General features: G+C 36.0%; 2 protein-coding genes across 3 annotated transcripts; one reads left to right on the top strand and one right to left on the bottom strand.

Annotated features, from left to right (window-relative positions):
* The first annotated feature begins 5,278 nt into the window (after positions 1-5,278).
* LOC140035174 (uncharacterized) lies at positions 5,279-8,117 on the top strand. Its single transcript, XM_072075014.1, has 2 exons — positions 5,279-6,334; positions 7,505-8,117. Exons 1-2 carry the CDS (start codon positions 5,488-5,490, stop codon positions 7,870-7,872), a joined length of 1,215 nt encoding a protein of 404 aa, XP_071931115.1. The 5' UTR covers positions 5,279-5,487; the 3' UTR covers positions 7,873-8,117.
* Positions 8,118-15,679: 7,562 nt separating this feature from the next.
* Positions 15,680-18,699, bottom strand: LOC113726639 (metacaspase-1). Of its 2 annotated transcripts, none has more exons than XM_027250457.2 (5): positions 17,621-18,699; positions 16,974-17,298; positions 16,429-16,540; positions 16,078-16,257; positions 15,680-15,893 (listed from the first exon to the last, which is right to left on the bottom strand). In XM_027250457.2, exons 1-5 carry the CDS (start codon positions 18,054-18,056, stop codon positions 15,837-15,839), a joined length of 1,110 nt encoding a protein of 369 aa, XP_027106258.1. In that variant the 5' UTR covers positions 18,057-18,699; the 3' UTR covers positions 15,680-15,836. The 2 variants fall into 2 exon arrangements, with proteins under 2 accessions (XP_027106258.1, XP_027106263.1); XM_027250462.2 differs by having other exon boundaries at positions 17,630-18,693.
* Between the last annotated feature and the right edge of the window lie 903 nt (positions 18,700-19,602).

The raw sequence follows: 19,602 nt of genomic DNA, 5'->3' as shown, positions 1-19,602 counted from the left end.
AAACGAAAAAAAAATTTTGGGGAGAGGGGCTGCTGGTTCGTCTGGTACCGCGAGGGAAGAGGGGGGGAAGGAAGGAAGAAGAAGAAGAAGAGAGGAAATAAAAGAAAAAGGAAAGAAAGAAAGAAAAAGAAAAAGAGAGAGAAAAAGAAAGAAAAGAAAAAAAATGGTAGGGCCTTCAGGCCATGGCTGCTGGGAACTGGGAAGGCAGAGGTATGGGGGAGGGAAGGGGGAGGGAGAAGGAAGAAGAAGAAGAAGAGAGAAAAGAAAAGAAAAAGGAAAGAAAGAAAAAGAAAGAGAAAGAGAAAAAGAAAGAAAAAAAAAGAAAAGGAAAAAAAGTTTTTCACCTTAAAAAAGTTTCTACAAAATTTTTTCAAAAATTTCTACAGTGCACTACAGTAAAGTTTTAGACAAACTTCCAAAAAATTCAGGTTCCAAAACAGGCCCTAAGTTCTGCCGCTTTCCATGACCGCTTTCACAAATGGATTTTGAATACCAAAATGTACCCCTTTTTAACCCCTAAAAACTTGGGTCTCTTCCCAAAAGAAGTTTGGATAGCAAATTATTTTAAATAATATTTTTCTTGTATTATAAACACATTTTTCAACTTTCTTTTTTATATTTTTAATCACTTTTTATTTCATATACATTACATCATAAAAAGTATTAAAATAATTATTCCAAATAATACTCTGTTCAAACAAACCCGAAGAAGCTTCTCCGCCCCAGTCATCCATACATACTTTGAGAAATTCACTATGCACAATATATTACTATGACTCGATTTGCAATAACCAAATCATAATCAATGTTGGGTTTAAGATTAATATCCCTTTCCTTTCTCTAACTCTTCCGTCTCTTTCATCAATCACTCTTCAAGCTTTTTGATCTATCATCCTTTTTCTTTTACTTAATCGTGATTGGTGACCACTAATTGGGTTGCATGCCCGTGTAGTCTCCAACAACTGTACAGATCGTTATCATTATGCTTGGCTGAGAAATTCGAGTAAAGTCCGTGATAGCCACCATCTCAATCAGGTGTCCTCTGATTCACCACCAAAAGCAGGAGGGGATTAAAGGGCAAAAAAGGAACCAAAAAAAAACATGAGGAACACATGAAAGGTGCGAGCACAATCCAAGTTAATATAATGATTTAATGACACTTTTTAGTTACTAATAAATGTTTTGGCAACTGGATCTGCCGAGAGAAAAGAAAACCAATATGCCTAAAACCTGTCGCGACCTTATGACTTGTATATTATTTCCCTCTTCACAAACTTGCATTATTGTTTCCTCTTGGCGAAGAGATGACACGTGTCACGAAAACTTGATTCTAATTGGATCTCAATCGCCGCTCAATGAGGTCAGGAAGTGACCGGGAGCACATGGAAAGAAGACCGCTCTGTTTTGATTGAGACTTTTTTGAAAAGTAATTTTTTCATATATAATCTATATCTATATAAATTTGAGAAGGAATTTTTAGCAACAAGCCTCCACGAATTTTCTCACTATCAATTCCATTTTTCTAGCATTTCACATTTAATTTAATTTATAAAATATATTTCTCTCAACTTCCATATCTACTCTTCACATTTGAAATTGTTGGTTACTTTTTAAAATCTTTTCATTTCAAATTGTTGGTTAATATGCATATTATCCTATTTGAACTTCAACCCATCACATTTCCGATTGCCTTGCGTTATTTATGATTCTACAACAATTAAAACTTCTATAAGACCATAAGAAGAGATAACAAATATAACATCTTTTCATGCTTTCTTATTAATTTAAATAAGTAAGATTATTTACACTCCATTTTTGTTATTCACACTTCAATAATCATTTTGGTTATATAATTTTAATTAGACTAAATGATAAAACAAATAGTGGAATTGCAAATAATAAAAAATGAAGTGCAAATAATAGTTTCTTAAGTAGGAAGTGGCTTCCATGCCTTTCTAATTTAAAAAAGTAGTGACTCCACTTATATAGGAATTTGGTTTGAAATTTATTAGTGAGAGGGTAAACAAAAAGAAAGTATTGCCAAACTTAGTCAAAGTAAAAAAGTAAATGACAATATTTTATCTTTTAACTTAGTAATCCTAAGTAAAAGGGCAAAATTAAATAAAAAAATATTCATGAAATAATGTTGTGGATTTAAAAAATCAAGAATGATACCATTCATGAAATCCAAATTATGAAATCATTAAATAAAAAATAAAGTACTACTAGCCTTTTAACATGATTTTTTTAAATATTCATTTTTGATTAAAAAAATAATGATAATAACAACATCACTTCGACCAAAAAATTTTTAAAAAGTAGCATTATAGTTTAAAAGAAAGATATAGAACATTCAACCCTAAAATACTACTTAATTTGTATATATCTGGCCCAAATTTGACATTAGATTTGAATAAGAGTGCAAAACCAAAACACTAAGGATAACTTTTGGTACCATTAATTATTTATGTATTCTTATTGCTGTCTTCATATGTAAATATGTATTTGCTATGTTAAATATATATATATTGATTGTAGTACTTGAGGATATTATAGATATTATCAAATTTTCATTTCTAATTTTAGATACTAATAATTGCAACCATTGTAATCAATTTTCAATTTTAGATTTTCATTATGATAGGTAAAGTTAAATATATTGGGTTGCAGGGATATGAATTTAGAGGTTAGGTATAGGGGGAGGATGGAGGGAAGAAAATGTTAAGAAGTTGAAAAGTGGCAAGAAATGTTGAAGAAAAAATATGGGTTACAAGGATTAGCAAAGAAGGGGGAAAAGAAGAAAGGGAATTGCAGAGATATGACAGAAATGAAAAAAAAAAATAGAGAAAGTGGTACCATGATAGAAGATATGAAAGTCGTAGGTGGCATCTGATGACTAGGTGGCGGGTAAGAGAAGAGGGAAATGATGGTGATTTTTAATAATTTTGAGAATTCTAAAACACATATTATGGAGATTTTTTTTTTAAATATACGTTAAAGTTTATGAAAAATGCTAATCTAAATGCAGTCAACAATTATAGGGGCACAAAATAGGAGAAAGATTTTTTTTTCTAAAATTGGAAGAAAATAAATTGGTTATAATTTAATTTTTTTATATTATAAGTATTGATATATGGGTATAACATAATATGTTTTGTTAGATATTGATAAATTGACTTTTTTAAAAAAAAACTCTTCTCACCTTACCACCTAACCTAACCATCTCTTTAAATGCGCTAACAATTCTTTTATCATGTAAAACATTAGAGATTAAATTTTTTTCAAAATATTAGGCATCATTTTTTTATAATTTTTAGTATATATATATATATTTATTATTCTATACCATAATATATATATACAATATTATTTTAATTTGAAATATAATCCCGTGCATAGCACGGGTGAAAACACTAGTGCTACAATAATACACAAACAAAAAAACTCTAAAAATATCATATCTATACAACATATTAAAAACAATTTCAAATATACAAAAAAATACACAACTATCCATCACTTTCCACCACTACGCCCACCACCTTACCGTTATCACCCCCACATCCACCAACCTCTCTTCTCTCTCTCCGTCCATCTTTCCTTCATTTCTCCTCTTTTTCCTCCTCTTCTCTCTTCTTCTCTTTCCTCCTTTCTTTTTGCCCTTTCCCCGTTCTTCAATTTCCTTCCCCTCGACTGATCGTAACCTTCCTAGTCATGATTAAATCTAAATCTGTCCAAAAGCCGCGATCAAGACGGTCGTAATTAGAGTGGTGACTAAAATCGCAACCACTACCAGCGAGCAGGAGAGGGGTTTGGAGTTGGGGGAAAGGAGGGGGGAGAAGGGAGAAGGGAGAAGAAATAGGGAGGAGGAGGGGGAGGAAATAGAGGGGAGAAGGAGAGGAAGAGAAAGGAGAGAGGGGATAGTAGTGGGTCGTGTAAAATTTTTTAAAAAAAATATTTCAAAAAAATTGTAAATTATAAAAATACTCAAAAATATTTTTTAAAATACCTCTAAAAATAATCCAAAAAATATTTACAGTAAAAGTTTTTCATATACATAGTTACTGTAAATTTTTTGAAAAACACTTTCAAAAACAGTTAATCCAAACAGAGCCGACATGTTTTAGATGAGAACTTGGAGCATCTAGAACTTTTATCGCTCGCATTTTTTTTATTGGGTGCAGATTGTAATATGTTCGAACATGTTTAATAATAAAAAAATAGAACGTCTTAATTAATTAAATAGTTATGAATTCTTTAGATAAAATTTAATCAAAACAATAAGTGATAATTTGTTCACTTATCAGTTTTCACTCAATGTAAAATATGCTCAAATGTTAAGATTTTAATATTTAATAATTAGTAGATTCAAATTTTGAATTTCAATTTTATTGTACGCATCCCAAAATTTTATGTTAATCCTTAATTAATCGCGTGATGCAACATTGCAAGTTGGCTTTGATAAACCTAAAAGAAAAAATAATGACGAATATAACTCTTTCACACCGGCAAAATTGGCTTGAAAGAACCTTTTTTTTTTTTGGGTGATTGTTTTGAAATGATTATAGTCTCAAGGCAAATGGATGTCCTTTGCTATTAGTACCGTCTATTGGCTTTTTCTAATAAATCCAGAAAAGTTAACTCGAATCCGTGATACTTCTTGCCTTGTAAATTTTTCTTTTTGGTAGACTTAAAATCCTTGAGAGCCTGGGTGATCGTAAACGACTGAACCACACAATCCCTCACCAGAAAAAAAAAAAAAAAACACACACACACACACACACACAATCACACATGCCTCTTTTTTTTTTCCACGGTCCAAAGTCCAACACGCATTTGTCCTCCAAGCTATCCACTATGGCTTTTTTCGGGGAAAAAAAAAAAAGAAGCTACCGACTATGGCTAAAAAACAAAAAACAGACTGAATGATCGGTATACAATTCTTTTTGCATTAAAAGGTTTTATATATTATCACGTAACATATGAATTTAAATTATATATATGTAATATATATTTATAATTATTAGTGTAAAAAAATTACTATACTGTCAATATTTCAACAAATTGTTTAATTTCATACTTTGAGACATAATTAAAATCCAATCTCAATTGCGAGCATGGTTTAAAGATAAAAATCCCCAAAAAGTGTACGAGTTGTCCAGGCCCCCAGAAGAACATACTTAAATTTTTTAAAGAATGTGCAAGAGTCAAAAAAAGGAAAGGAGAAAAAAGGAATCCTTTACGCTTGAATTCTGTGTATAGAAGTTGCTGTCAAACACTAATCTTAGGTGATCAATATTTCAGAATTTTGTACGGCAGCCACCAATACATATTATCTCCATAATCCGAAACAAATATTTAAAGACCACAACAATTAAGAGAGAGAGAGAGACTGGGAAGGGAAACAAAGTAGACGACAACGATTAAGAGAGAGAGAGAGAGAGAGAGAGACTGAGAAGGAAAACAAAGGAGTACTCCCTCATCTCCATGTCCATTATGGAAGCCTCCCTAATCTCCATGTCTCCTCTTCTTTTGAGAAACCTTATTACCTCACTCTTCATCTTTGCAGACAAATGCCTTGCCTTTTTTTCCCAGAATTCTAAGGTTTTTGAAGGTTTGCGCTATGTTATCCTCTCATCTTTTCTCTTCTTTCTTCGCATCCTGCCTTCTTTCTTTCCCAGTTTGGATCCGCCTGAGGATAAGTACAAGAACGGTGATAGATATGTTCCGGCCACCGTGGGCGGTGGAGGAGGTGGTGGTGGTGCGACAGGATGCACCGGTGACTCGGGTATTGCTAGAGCTCTTTCCCAACTGTTGTCGATTGTTAATGATATTCCGGTCAGCTCGAGAAAGTACGAGGTTGTCAGGTCATTAGCCGAGAGAATTATTGATGAGAACTTGTCAGAGAATGATGATGCATTGAGAGAAGTTAATCGCACCGTTCTATCGGCGGCTTTTGCGCGCACCTTGAGCCAGCTTGAAGCCGCCATGTTGGACCAAGGACGTGGTTTGGGTAGCTTTGCCAGTGTTAGGAATGGTGAGCCTATGAATGGGACGGCTGAAGTCCAGTATTATTTTTTGTTGAGCCGTTTGAGGAGGGCAGTTAAATACTGTAGTGACAGGGTGTGGCTTCGTGGCAGGTCAAGCGATGAGCTGAACCGCTCGGCTAGCTCGGCTGAGAAACTTGCTGCTGAATTACTATGGCTGGCTCAGAAAATGGCGGCCTGTGAGTCTATTGAGGAAGCTGCTAGTCGGTGGGCTTCGGCTTCAAATTTGGCTTGGCTTTCTCTGGCGACTGAGCCACGGCTTCAGGGCTTCATAGTCAAGATTTCAGGTAACCCCCTTTTTTAAACTTTTATATCTCGATATAGTAAAAGCTTACATTTATTCAATCATAATAGGCGTTTCGGGGAATATGCTTGTGGTAAAAATTGATTCTTTTTTTTTTTTTTTTGTCGTACAATGATTGTAAGGCTCTAAAAACAGTAGCAAAGGGGAAAAAAAAGAAAAGAGGAGGAAAGTTTATCAGCACATTATTGAGCGTGAAGGCTTAAACTTTTTTTTTTTTTTTGTCAAAGAAAGGCTTAAACTATTTGGGCCCATATCCTTATGACGTTTATTAGCTCAGAATCAGACAGGAAGAAGCATAATATCGGGCTTGTGAGGGTGAAGTCATTAACTGCACATATTTACAGGTCATGTTGGATTGTATGGAAGGGTTTAGTTGCGTTTATTATTTGGCCAACGATTCAAAAATTACACCGAGGAGAATTATGAAGTAGGATATAATTTCTTGGTTAATGCCCAAGGTTTTGGCATAGATCGCCTCCGTCGTCGTACTTCTTTTTAAACGTAGAATATATGAATCTCAAATCTTTGTAGAGGATTTGGGACTTTTCTAACATAGAATCAGGCCAAAGGTAAATGACCGTCTGAATTGTCGATTCGGTTGGGGAAAAATAAAAAATTATCGATAATATGAAGTGGGTCGTTTCTTTTTCAACTTTTTCGACAGTAGGTTCCAAAGTTTCTGAAGCCATTCCACTTGAGGTCAATACTTCTATCATATCCTTTGTTTAACTTCTTCTCTTTGTAGGTTCAGTAGTCTTTGCCAGAATACCGAAAGTACACAAATTTTGCAGCAAATTCACCCCCTGCTAATGCTTTGTTGATTTAACCAACTACTCTTAAGAGTGCCAAGAGAGCTTTAAAGCTCGATTTGGATGTAGGTCAAGGGATCAAATCTCTTGACCTATATTCTAAAAATTCAGACTTTTGACAAATTTCGCCAATGAAATGAGTGCGTAAGCATCCGTCTGAACCGACGGTAGTTCAGTCTCCTCTGAATTTTCCTTTGACTTCTTTAGGTCCTCCCCTTCCCCTAGTATAGAGTAATAAGTGGAATGATGATCTTATCTTTACCAGTAGATTTGATGGATTCCCCATTTATTGGTCACATTGCCAAAGGAAGTTCTAACATATTGTCGCATATCCGATTAAACAGCATTCCTGTTCAGACAAGCCAAAGACATGGGTACAAAAAAAGATGATGAAACCAAAAAAGAGCAAGACACGCAGACCAAATTGAAGATGCTGTTACTGTGGATACCGCTGCTTTGCCAAGCCAGCATGGGCACAGATGCACCAGTCCTGAGCATAAAAGAAAGAGCTGAGCTAGAAAAAGTGCTCGAGGATGTCATAGAAGCATTAGGTAATCAAGAGGATCAAGAGAAAGTATTGTCTCTCTGGCTCCATCACTTCACCTATTGTCCATCCTCTGACTGGCCTAACCTCCGCGATTGCTACACTCGCTGGTGCATTGCTTCTCGCAGACAATTGCTCCGCTCCAACTCATACAACTGCTGCATATAAAGAAATAGACTTTTTTGTACGTAGCACCATTTTCTTGTGGATAAGAAAGGGCAGCTCCAGGGGAGGAGCTACCAGTCTACATTGTTCCGTAGAATAAGGAGGACGAAAACCGACTCGAGAAATAAAGCACTTTTATAGTAGAAAAAGATGGCCCATGATGTAAAATTTTCTTGTTGAATATTACTTGTTGTAAACAATGTGAATATTTTAGCTTCGCGATTGAAAGATCTACTTGTTTATGTTTCCTTTCTTTTCGACCAAATTTTTCTATGTTTAATCCTTCAGCTAACGTTCTTGCCTTGAATGTCATGAATTGTTGTTCAACATATATCAGAGAATCCGTACGACGGATGATATAAAAAAAACAAAATTTAAAAACCTTATTTTTCATGACAAAGTCTATCTTTACTTTCAAAAAAGAAAAAAATGCAGTTGTTTTAACAAAAATGTGACTGCTCAATTTTTGTTCCCATTTTCTTCTCTTCTTTTTCTGTTTCTAGTGTTTAATTTGTTTAATTTTCTTTCTTTCTTTCTTAAGTGGTAACATGTTGATGGACAAAAACGAAAAGGTAATGTGGGACTCAAAACGTTTTGTTCGTCAGGATTATTATTATTATTTGGTCAAATTGGTCAGGATAGAAATTGCTTATCCGTGATGGGTTCTCTTTCCAGCTATTCTGAGCTCTGCTCGATCACTGAAAAGTAACTAGCCCAATGCCTACTTAAACCCGTAATAGGGGCCGCGCACCATAGTGACCCGATGAGTCCAATAATGAAGAAGCCTCTTTCTTTTCCTTTTTTTTTTCCCGATTGAATGATAATCTGTATCCATATTTATGCCTACTAGTTTTTTTCAGATCTTCTTAAATCAGTTTAAATCAAAAGCTAAACAAAGCATGTAATAATCGTAGGATAACCACATAGAAATGCTGCCTATCAGTGCCAATAATGGTTGGTGGACATTGGTGCTGCAGCAATGCAGAATTGCTTGGCTTGACTGTTTTGTAGTGGTTCAAACTTCTGTGTGGTACTTGGCATTCATAGAATTGCCGGGAAAGTACTATGCTCCCTTTGTGGTTATCAATGTACCTGTGAAATAGTCAGGAGAAAAATGACCAGGAAGGGAGTTATAGATAATAACGTTGATGATGAACAAAGCACCAGATGCTTGATTTGTTGTCTATATATGTTAAGTGATTGCTCTTATTGGTGTTCTTTCAAGTGTCTTCATTTTTGGTTAGGCAAGATACTGTTTGAATAATTGTCAAGAAAGCCACCTATATTTTTCTTGTTACTTGCTTTTGGACAGATAAATTAGTTGTAATGCCAATGGAATACAAGCATCCTGTCTGTTGACCTTGGTCCCTAACTTTTGATGATTACAAAACAAATGGATGTTACTAACATCTCCTCAAAAACTTTTTCAGTAATGAAACAAATCAAGTTCAAAAATTAAGCACATTTGAAAAAGACAGAGTATGCTGAACCTGTCGGATGCACAAGAAGACAGTACCGGACGTCCGATAATCATTGCATAACTTCGGACGCATGCTTCGAACGTCCGATAGGATCCTTCGAAATCGACAAATCTATCGGACGCTGAATATGTCTCTACCGGACGTCCGATAGAAACAAAATAATTTCTCAAATCTCTTTGTTTGCTGTCGGACGCACAAAAAACTTGCACCGGACGTCCGAAAAAATTGAAGAAAATCTCTTAAACTCACTGCCTGCTGTCGGACGCATAAAACAGGGCTATCGGACGTCCGACACTCCAACGGTTAGTTGATTTTTCAGCTACTTTCTATCCGTTGGAAGCATTATTGAGGCACTTTCTTGATCCTATATAAATAGTGGTTGGTCAGATACTTCAAATAACTTTTGCACACTGAAAATACAAAAGATCTAGAGTGATTTTAGTGAGAAAATACTCTTCAAAAAAGATTTATAGTTTTAGTGGTATGAGATTCATTGTAAACTTTTAATTTGTGAGTGAATATTTCATGAGTGTAGCTCTGTGAGGGTTGTCCTGACGGATAGTAAAACGTCCTGATTTGACCAAGTGGAATTCGGGGTAAGGAGGAAGTGAACCTTCCTTTGTATACAAGAGTGATTGTAATTCATCAACTTGAAGTAGCTTGTTTGAATTAACCTCAAACTCAAGAGGAGTTGGGTAGTTAATTGGTTTGCTATTCTTTCTTTTTTATTTACTTATTGTTACGTTTGAAATATGTATATTGCTTATCTCTTCTACTCACAAGCACTTGTGCTTTCTCATCAACTGTTCCATTGTGTGGTCGCCTAGAAAAGAGGGTTGTTTTCGGGTCTAATAATTGGTATCAGAGTTTGGTCTCCTAGAGATTAAACTCAATCGGCTTTGGAGTAAAGATGACAACCAACAATGCTATGTTTTTTGAAGGACATTCTGTTATTAGACCACATATGTTTAATGGGTCAAATTATGTGAGTTGGAAAGAAAGAATGATTATTTTTTTGCAATCTATTGATATTGAATTGTGGTTTAATATTAATGAAGGTCCATATGATGCCTCTCTTATAGATGAAAATACTTAGAGATCTAGACCAAAAATAAGAAGTGAACTGACTGCTGCGGATAGAGCTTATCTCACATTAAATGCAAAAGTCATGAATGTGTTATATTATGTTTTAGACTCAAATGAATCTATTAGAGTCAAAGGCTGCAAGTCAGCCAAGAAAATTTGGGATAAATTGAGAGAAATTCATGAAGGTAGTAAGAATGTTAGAGAACAAAAGAAGTCTATTCTAGTTACAAAGTATGAATCCTTCAAGATGCAACCTCATGAAAACATTGATGACTTGTATTGTAGATTCAATGACCTCATTAAGGATTTGGAGGTGCTAGAAAAAGAATACTCTTTAGGTGAGAAAAATAGAAAAATTCTGAATGCCTTATCGAAGAATTGGGAAAGTAAAGTGACTGCTATTGAGGAAACCAAAGATCTACATACCTTACCTATTGAATCTCTCATTAATTCACTGACTTCTTATGAGCTAAAATTCAAGTCCAAGGTGCAGGAAGAAAAAGATACAAAAGTAAGAAAAAATATTGCTCTGAATGCTTTACAAGATGAAAATGATACAACCTCTGTGAGTGAAGATGATATGGAAGGTGATGATAGTAATATTGCACTCATCACACGAGACTTCAAAAGAATATTTAACAAGAGGAGATTCAGAAAAGGTGGACCTAGAAACTCCTTCCCGAATCAGTCCAATAACTTGAGAAACAAAAGGAAGCTAGAGTTCAACAAAAAGTAAACTAATAAATGCTTTGAATGCGGCCAATCTAGACACTATGCAACCGAGTGTCCAGTGATGAAGAAGAAAGATGAAAGAAAATCAAGATTCAATAATTTTCAGTTCATATGGAATGAGTGTAACTCCGATGGTGAAAGTGAAGATGAAGAAGAATCTGTTCAATTGACTTTTATGGCCATTGGAGATGATGAGGTAACTACATGTCGCTCTCAACTTGATAGTGATGATGAAACTGATGATGATCTTGAATCTTTCATTATAAAATTGCATGATAGTTTGAAAGAATCTTATGCTAGAATCACGGAATTAAAACATAAGATTAGTTTTCTTCTTCAAGACAATACACGTCTTTTTCAAGAAAACAAAAAGCTGAAAACTGAAAGTGATTTCTTAAAAAAGAGCGAGACTGTTTTACACTTTGAACTTGATAAAAAAAATAAGACTTTGTGAAATGTTTAAAAAGGAACAAGGTGATTTGATAAAAAGAATGGATAATTTAAATGAGTTGCTCCAGCATAAAAAATAAGACTATTTTCAAAGTAATAAATCAAAACCTCATTTTAAGATAAATTCTGCTGCAAATGAATTTACTATTTATAAGAGAAGACATGTAAGATTTATTAAATTTGTTCATGTAAATAATCTTTGGTTATGTGTAATTTTTGTTATCAAAAAGGTTACATGAAAAGTGATTGTTATATGAAAAAAATATGAGAAGAGGCATGAAATGCATGTGGATAGTTAGACATGATATTAACTCTGACAAGTAGGAGATATTGGTAAAATTGATGAGATTCTTGTTCATAATACCTTTTGTAATTCTCTTTTGATGTTTCTGACGCTTTGAACTGAATTTTTCTTGATTTTTTACTGAATTTGTATGATGTCAAAAAAAAGGAGAGAAAAAACTGTTCTGATCTGTTAAACTCTCTGTGATATGTTGGTATGTTGGTGATTGCTGATTTCTGGTAGCATTTCTCTGTTTTTGTTTGGAATGTTAGATTCCCTGTTATTGTTGCTGGATTACGGTATGAGATTTTTACTCTCACCTTATGATGACAAAAAGGGGGAGAAATTGATATTATGTGTAAGGGAGAATTATTCTGAATTCATAAGTTTAGATGCATTGTGTGAGGGGGAGATTATGCTTATATATGCTCAATTTTTTCTTTCTCCCATCCAATGTTTTGTCATCATCAAAAAGGAGGAGAATGTTGACCTTGGTCCCTAACTTTTGATGATTACAAAACAAATGGATGTTGCTAACATCTCCTCAAAAGCTTTTTCAGTAATGAAATAAATCAGGTTAAAAAACTAAGCACATTTGAAAAAGACAGAGTATGCTGAACCTGTCGGACGCTCAAGAAGACAGTACCGGACGTCCGATAATCATTGCACAACTTCGGACGCATACTTCGGACGTCCAATAGGATCCTTTGAAGTCGACAAATCTATCGGACGCTGAATATGTCTCTACCGGACGTCCGACAGAAACAAAATAATTTCTCAAATCTCTTTGTTTGCTGTCGGACGCACAAAAAGCTTGCACCGGACGTCCGAAAGAATTGAAGAAAATCTTTTAAACTCACTGCCCGCTGTCGGACGCATAAAACAGGGCTATCGGACATCCAACAGTTCAACGGCTAGTTGACTCTTCAGCTACTTTTTATCCGTTGGAAGTATTATTGAGACACTTTTTTGATCCTATATAAATAGTGGTTGGTCAGATACTTCAAACAACTTTTGTATACTAAAAATACAAAAGATTTAGAGTGATTTTAGTGAGAAAATACTCTTCAAAGAAGATTTGTAATTTTAGTGGTGTGAGATTCATTGTAAACTTTTCATTTGTGAGTGAATACTTCATGAGTGTAACTCTGTGAGGGTTGTACTGAGGGATAGTAAAACGTTCTGACTTGACCAAGTGGAGTTCGGGGCAAGGAGGAGGTGAACCTTTCTTTGTACACAAGAGTGATTGTAATTCATCAACTTGAAGTAGATTGTTGAATTAACCTACAAGCTCAAGAGGAGGTGGGTAGTTAATTGATTTGCTATTCTTTTCTTTTTATTTACTTATTGTTACGTTTGAAATCTGTATATTGCTTATTTTTTCAACTCACAAGCACTTGTGCTTTTTCATCAATTGCTCCATTGTGTGGTCGCCTAGAAAAGAGTGTTGTTTTCGGGTCTAACACTGTCATATGTTTCTTTTTGCTCCAGCATTGTGGAAAGTAGTTTTTATGCTATAATTGAAGTAGACTTCATGCAAAAAGGAGCAATCAGACGTTCAACCATAACAGCTACATTTACTACTACCTTCGCACCAAAACAAAGAGCTACATTTATTACTACCTTCGCACCAACTATTAACAAAAGCTTATCCTCCAATTCAGGCAAACAAATCCAGTTGCTTTTCTAAAGGCAGGTCAAGAAATTTAACACTAATAGTTTATAATCAACCTCGCACACAGAATCTAATTACAAACCAAGAAATTTAACAGCCAGAGACAACTGACAAGCAGTAAGAAAATAGCAGTACAGCAGACAAAATAAATCAAGGCAAAAGTAGAGCAAGGAGTTCACCTTGCAAAAGTACCAAAACTAAGTTTTTATCAATATTTCTTACAATCATAATCGAGCAAAAATGAGTAATCTCAATTATTTATCTTAAATACAGCCCTTAATTATAAATGGAGAAACATGAAGAGCAGAACAAGCAAATCGTGTCTTGTGACAAGAAAATAACAGTGCGGCAAAGAAAATATGATCAAGGAGGAAATGGAGTGAAGGGCTCAGCCTGCAAAACCACCAAAAGGCAAAAATAAAGCGAGGTGTTAACCTTGCAAAATTAGGGAACTGAAACTTTCAATTGAAAAAGGAAGTTGCTTTTATTAGCGAGGCAAAAGAGTGAAGAATTCACATTGCAAAACCGCCAAACCCAAGCCTTCAATTGAAGAAAGAAACAAATCCAATGTACTGCTTTTGACATGGCTTGCTCACAAGATTATCTAGGCAAGGGAGTTTTTTGCGGCTCTCACAGACCGCTTAGCATACCGCCCACCGTCCACTCACCGGTAGAGCTGAAGCAACGACAATTACGAACAAGATGGATGGTCTTAGTTGGAGAAACCAAACACACACCTGAAGCACAAATACAAAAGCCACCAAAATTATCCATAATTACCGGATAACCGGTCCATGGGCAGCAAAACCACTGCCATCCAACGCCAAAAGACCAAAACACCCCTCAAGCTCACAAAAATCACAGAATAACTGGACCATGAGGCACTGTTTATATATGTAAGATATGTATTAGAGGGAGAGTTTTTCATTAGAAGCCTCCAAAACCCCAATCCCTTGTTCCTACAATTTTAGATTTGTTTTAATTTAGATATATTAAATAATCCTTATTCCTTCTCATTTTCCAATTTACGCAACCCCATTAACTTCAACAATAGAAATTCAAATCACAACTTCAAAATTTTAACTAATTGATAATGATCACACCTATAAAATCACATCTATAGATCGCAATTACCACAAAATTTTTAATTTGTTCCTGACAATGTCAATTTGTTTTTTTGTTATGATCTTTTGTTTATATAGTTTTAAATTTATAACGGGTTTCAAATTTCCGGTATATTCTTTTACGTGGAAAAGAAAGTGAATTTCAAAGTACAAGTTTCTATGCATTACAAAGTGGAATTCAAAGTGCAAGTCTTGACAAGAAAGGGAAGGTGGAGAAAGAAGGGAAAATATGTCACTGGGGGTTTGTATTTGTAACAGGTACCTTAAGAAGTAACCAAAATTAAAGCACGCTAAACAAATACATCATCACCATCTCTGTAACTTCTCCCTATTCTCACCATTCTCTCCACCTCGTAACCCTACCTATAATCGCCTCTTACACCACCCTTATTTCATCCTGTAGCCCCACCTTCTCTATAACAACCCCTTCGCTTGTCTCGCAAACCCTATGCTTTTTGTCCTTAATAGGCTAATAGCCTCCTCTTCAATCCATTCACCTGATAGGATCGAAAGTTTTAGGATCGAAAAACTCGAGTTATTCAGATCGATACAAGTGGAAAAAAGTGTCCGAAATGAAGAAAATATTTTGCATTCACCTGATAAAAGGGGATAAAAGAAAATCTTTGCCAAGTTTACTCCATGTATTTTGCAAGTTATTATATTAGTCTATTGCCTACTTATTGTAATTTTAGACCATGGTGCGAGTTTGCTACCATAATTAAGCATTATGTACTAATTTAGACTATGGCGCGAAATGGTATTTACTTCTACGATTAACATTTAGCTGGACAAGAAATTCCATCATTATGACGGGAATGGACTCCTGAAGAGGCATCCTCCAGCATCCGTAATGGGAATTGGATTCACCGCCTTCTTTCTAATAGCATAAGCTTTTCATTCTGGCAGATTATTTAACATTTTCGGTATACGCAAAGTATTTGTTCGTTTCACAGTCCAACTATTACAGTATAAATTGAACTTTTCCAAGTGGTTGCCCTTCTGACATATTGCTGGGTATCGTAACATTTGCACTTTTCCTGAGTTATTCGTACAAATACAACATAACCAGGGAGAATTACATCTGCAATGACTTGCATTATTGCGCCAAAAAATGAACTTTCATGCTTCACCATTGCTTAGAGGTTGAATGAGGAGTTAACGTTGAATGATTCGGAAGATGATAGCATTGGATCCTGCACGGTGGCGGTGCAAAACAATGGATCAGCAGTGAAATTACCCAGAAAGAGGTTATGGAGAGGAGATAATGCGCCAACAGCAAAAATTTTCAATCGGAAGGGATTAGACTTCCAAACTAGCTATCTCTGTGTCAGCTTATACTAAGTGGCCAAAGGGACGTTAAAGTAGGAAAGTCAGTACCTGTAGCATCTTCGGGTAAAACATCCGGTTCAGCATTCCGCATCCTCTTTGAGATTTATTGGCGTTTTCGATGGCATTGTGCATAAAATCGAGAATTCCATGGTATGTTATTTCTTTGTTCTCCACGACTGCTTTTATAAATGTGAATGTCATGGCACCAGCCATCTCCGGAGAGAAAGCCTACATTATTAGGTTGATACAAGAGGAGAGTTTTAATTAGCAGTTAAATTGTCATTGTCACATACTACTTATCAATGATACGACTGGTTATGGCTGAAAATCACCCTCATAACCACCCGCCATTCGCCATCGTCGCGTGGAAGAATACCACAGCAGCTTTGGGAAACTTACAGAGGTATCTGAAGCTTGTTGATAGTCCTCACAAGCACTGAAACAGATGGCCTTCCCTCCACTTGTACCTTTATAAGCACCTGATGCAGGATAATTATCTTTCCATCTCCCCCTAGTGTGAAAAAGAAATAAAATTTTACCCAAAAACATCTGCAACGGGGTCTATGTAACTCCCATAAATGGATTTATAATCATCAGTTACACACAATATAGTAGAGGGAGAAAGTGAAGCTTAATCTCAACCAATAAACTTCTGGAGGAGAAAATATCAGTGTAACATGGACCGGATGCTACGCTATATAGGGTCCTTTAGTTCAATGACTTGACTTTTTTCTTCGTTGGTGGATCTTATTAGCCTGAAGGCTTTCTGACTTTTAAGAAGTAATATGATCAAATCCAGTCTGTTAATTGAAATCTATATCGTGGGACCATAATGTAACACTAAAAAGAGTCGTTTCTCTTCTGAATTACATGCCTATATCCATTAGTATTGAACCAAACTATGCACAAGCAGTGAAACGAAACCATCGAAAAAGGGCCCTTACCTGTTATGGTCGTACACTCGCGGCAGATCAAGAACAGTTCCACTGTGACAAGCATCAATTATAGCGTGAAGTGTGACGCCTTGTTTAAGCGGTTCAACAATCATTTTATTGATTTCATTATCGATTATGATTCCTGCAGTCTCAAAATCAAGAGGACAGATTGCTTCATCAAAACCATCGATCTCATCGCCGTCATGATCAAGTTGTCGTACGCCATGCCCCGAGAAATAGAACACCAAAGAATCCCCTGATTGCGAGTCTTTCACCAGCCAGTCAAAGGCCCGTATAATATTCATCCTTGTTGGAGTCTCATATGACGTAAAATCTACAAGTTGTTTAGTGTCTTTGTAAGATGCATCAATTGGAAAAAGTAACATTTATGGTACTACATCAGGAATGGAAGAAAATTATTAAGGAAAGTGTAATAGGCCTCAGTTACAATTATACCAAGAGATAAGACTGAGAAAGTATTTCCAATTGAAAAATCAGTAACAACTGCCACAGGAATAAGATGAACAAGAGTCAAATGAATGTAAAGACACAATAACCTGATGTCTATGTTCAAATTAGAAACAATTCAATTCCTCACAGATGTTCAATCTCATGCCCCTAGCATGCTTTCAACAACATTTATCAGTAATTGTTACCGGCAATACCTCCTAGGACAAGGATAGCATTAGTTGGGAAACCAAATTGCTGAACGAGCAGTTTTGCCATGTTCATTACATCTGGTGTTGTTCCTCTGAGCTTCAATTTCTTATTCTGATTGTAAGATACTCCACAAAGTAGTGCTCGCTTCCCTCTTGGTGGTGTATCTGATAGTCTTGCAGTAGGAAATTGGCTAAAGCTGGGAGAACTTCTTGGACTGATACCTGAGATTTTCTTACAGAAATAACGGAACCCTTTTCGTTCAGTCATGATGTTATCTTGATCATGGCTCGGCCATTTGCTCATGTCCAACGGAACCGATACTTGACTATTGCCAATCAAAATAGTTCCCTGGCATCCATGGCATCGGATTTTGGTCGTATGTTTAGTTGCTGATGATATTCGATGGCATGTTTTACAAGTAACAGTATCCATACCAGTAACTGTCAACTTTTGTATGATTCAAAGATTGACAACTTTTGCAGTGACATGTATGATTTGAGTAACCCTGCTACCAATTACAATGGTAACCCGCCATTTGATTAGAGGAATAAGATATTCCTTAAAAGACCTGGTTCAAGATTTAGGAGGGACAGTGATGGGTGGATATGATAAGATTTTCATGCATGCAAATTATTGATCTAATTGCAAATATAAGGAGCTAAACTCTTTCTTACCCAAAAATAGAAAAGGAGCTAAACTCTAAAAGACGTTTCACGGTAAATATTGTAGAACTCAAAGCTATTCCGCCCTTGCGTAAATTAATTATTCAGGCAATTTGACTGTTTACAAGATGTGAACTTGAAAACACTGTTTAGCCGCGAGATACCAAATTGTAAGTCGTACGTAAGAACTCATGTTGTAGAAGTCGCAAGAGGAGACTAAGCTGAAACAAAAGTTCTGTCAAGTACACAGCTGTCAAGAAGGGCAACTTCTTCTCTGTTTTTTTTAACCCTTTATTCTAAGCGTGATATAAGTGTTCAGAACTTTAACAAATGCTTGTTATCTTCAAATGAGATTCGAAGAATCAGATGCCCAGCCAACTACGCACTGAAGGGACGATACCGAATCCATCCACTTTAAAAATTCCCACCCCAGCCATGGACGTCCATCATCAGCTCTTGGAGGCTTGGAATAGAAGTATAGAAACCATAACTACTTACCCTGCAATATTCCCAACCCATGGAAGCATATAAAACTATAGTTGCTTGCCCTGCAATAGTCCCAACCCATGCGCGTTCCAATAACTACTTTGAACAACAAGCCAACGCAACAGAGACCGTCAAAATAATGTAAAAAGCATCTTTGAAATGACCAAAGTCCCTTCGTAAATAAGCAAGGCAATGCAGATGTTTCTGTTTACTGCTAAGGCAGAATTGGAGGGAAAGTGGCCAAAAGACCAGGAAAGGGTGGTGTTCGTTCACCACTCTGCCTAAACTCGGGTTCCTAGTTCCAACCATGGTTCGAAGACTCGGCCGAGACCGAGACGACTCGGCCGTCTCGGCCTAGTCCGAGACGATACCGCGACCGAAACGTTCCGAGATACGCGACAGGCCGAGACGTCACCGTGAAGGGTTAAAACGGTCGAGTCACACCGAGTCACTCCGAGTCATTCCGAGTCAACTTGAATTTTTATTATTTTTACTAAATTTTAATTATTTTTATTTATCATATTTTTTACAAATTTTAGAATATTAAATATTTTAAAAATTTGTGTCTCACCGAGACCGCGACCGATATGTCGAGACCGATGTGGAACGTTCCAAGCCGCGACCGTGACCGCGACCGCGACTTTGAACCATGGTTCCAACCCTCTATAGAATTTGATAACTAGAATCGATGTACTGACGAGTTATGCAGAGACGAGCAACATAGATTTTGCAACAATAATCCGTCAAGCACCTAAACAAAGATACATCCATGTAATTACACCATTCTCCCCACCTCGTAACCCTACCTATAATCGCCTCCTACACCACCC

This window comes from Coffea arabica, chromosome 2c, assembly GCF_036785885.1.
Source record: "Coffea arabica cultivar ET-39 chromosome 2c, Coffea Arabica ET-39 HiFi, whole genome shotgun sequence".
In the NCBI taxonomy this organism is placed as follows: domain Eukaryota; kingdom Viridiplantae; phylum Streptophyta; class Magnoliopsida; order Gentianales; family Rubiaceae; genus Coffea; species Coffea arabica.
This window is presented reverse-complemented; position numbering and strand designations above follow the sequence as displayed.

What these genes read in the sequence shown, in the direction of transcription:
- LOC140035174 (XM_072075014.1), top strand. Translation starts at nt 5,488, where the DNA reads ATGTCCATTATGGAAGCCTCCCTAATCTCCATGTCTCCTCTTCTTTTG. An exon ending in CTTCATAGTCAAGATTTCAG is followed by an intron (nt 6,335 to 7,504) that starts GTAACCCCCTTT and finishes CCGATTAAACAG; the next exon opens with CATTCCTGTTCAGACAAGCC.
- LOC113726639 (XM_027250457.2), bottom strand. Translation starts at nt 18,056, where the DNA reads ATGGATACTGTTACTTGTAAAACATGCCATCGAATATCATCAGCAACT. An exon ending in CGAGTGTACGACCATAACAG is followed by an intron (nt 16,541 to 16,973) that starts GTAAGGGCCCTT and finishes TTTTCACACTAG; the next exon opens with GGGGAGATGGAAAGATAATT. An exon ending in TTTACCCGAAGATGCTACAG is followed by an intron (nt 15,894 to 16,077) that starts GTACTGACTTTC and finishes GCCACCGTGCAG; the next exon opens with GATCCAATGCTATCATCTTC.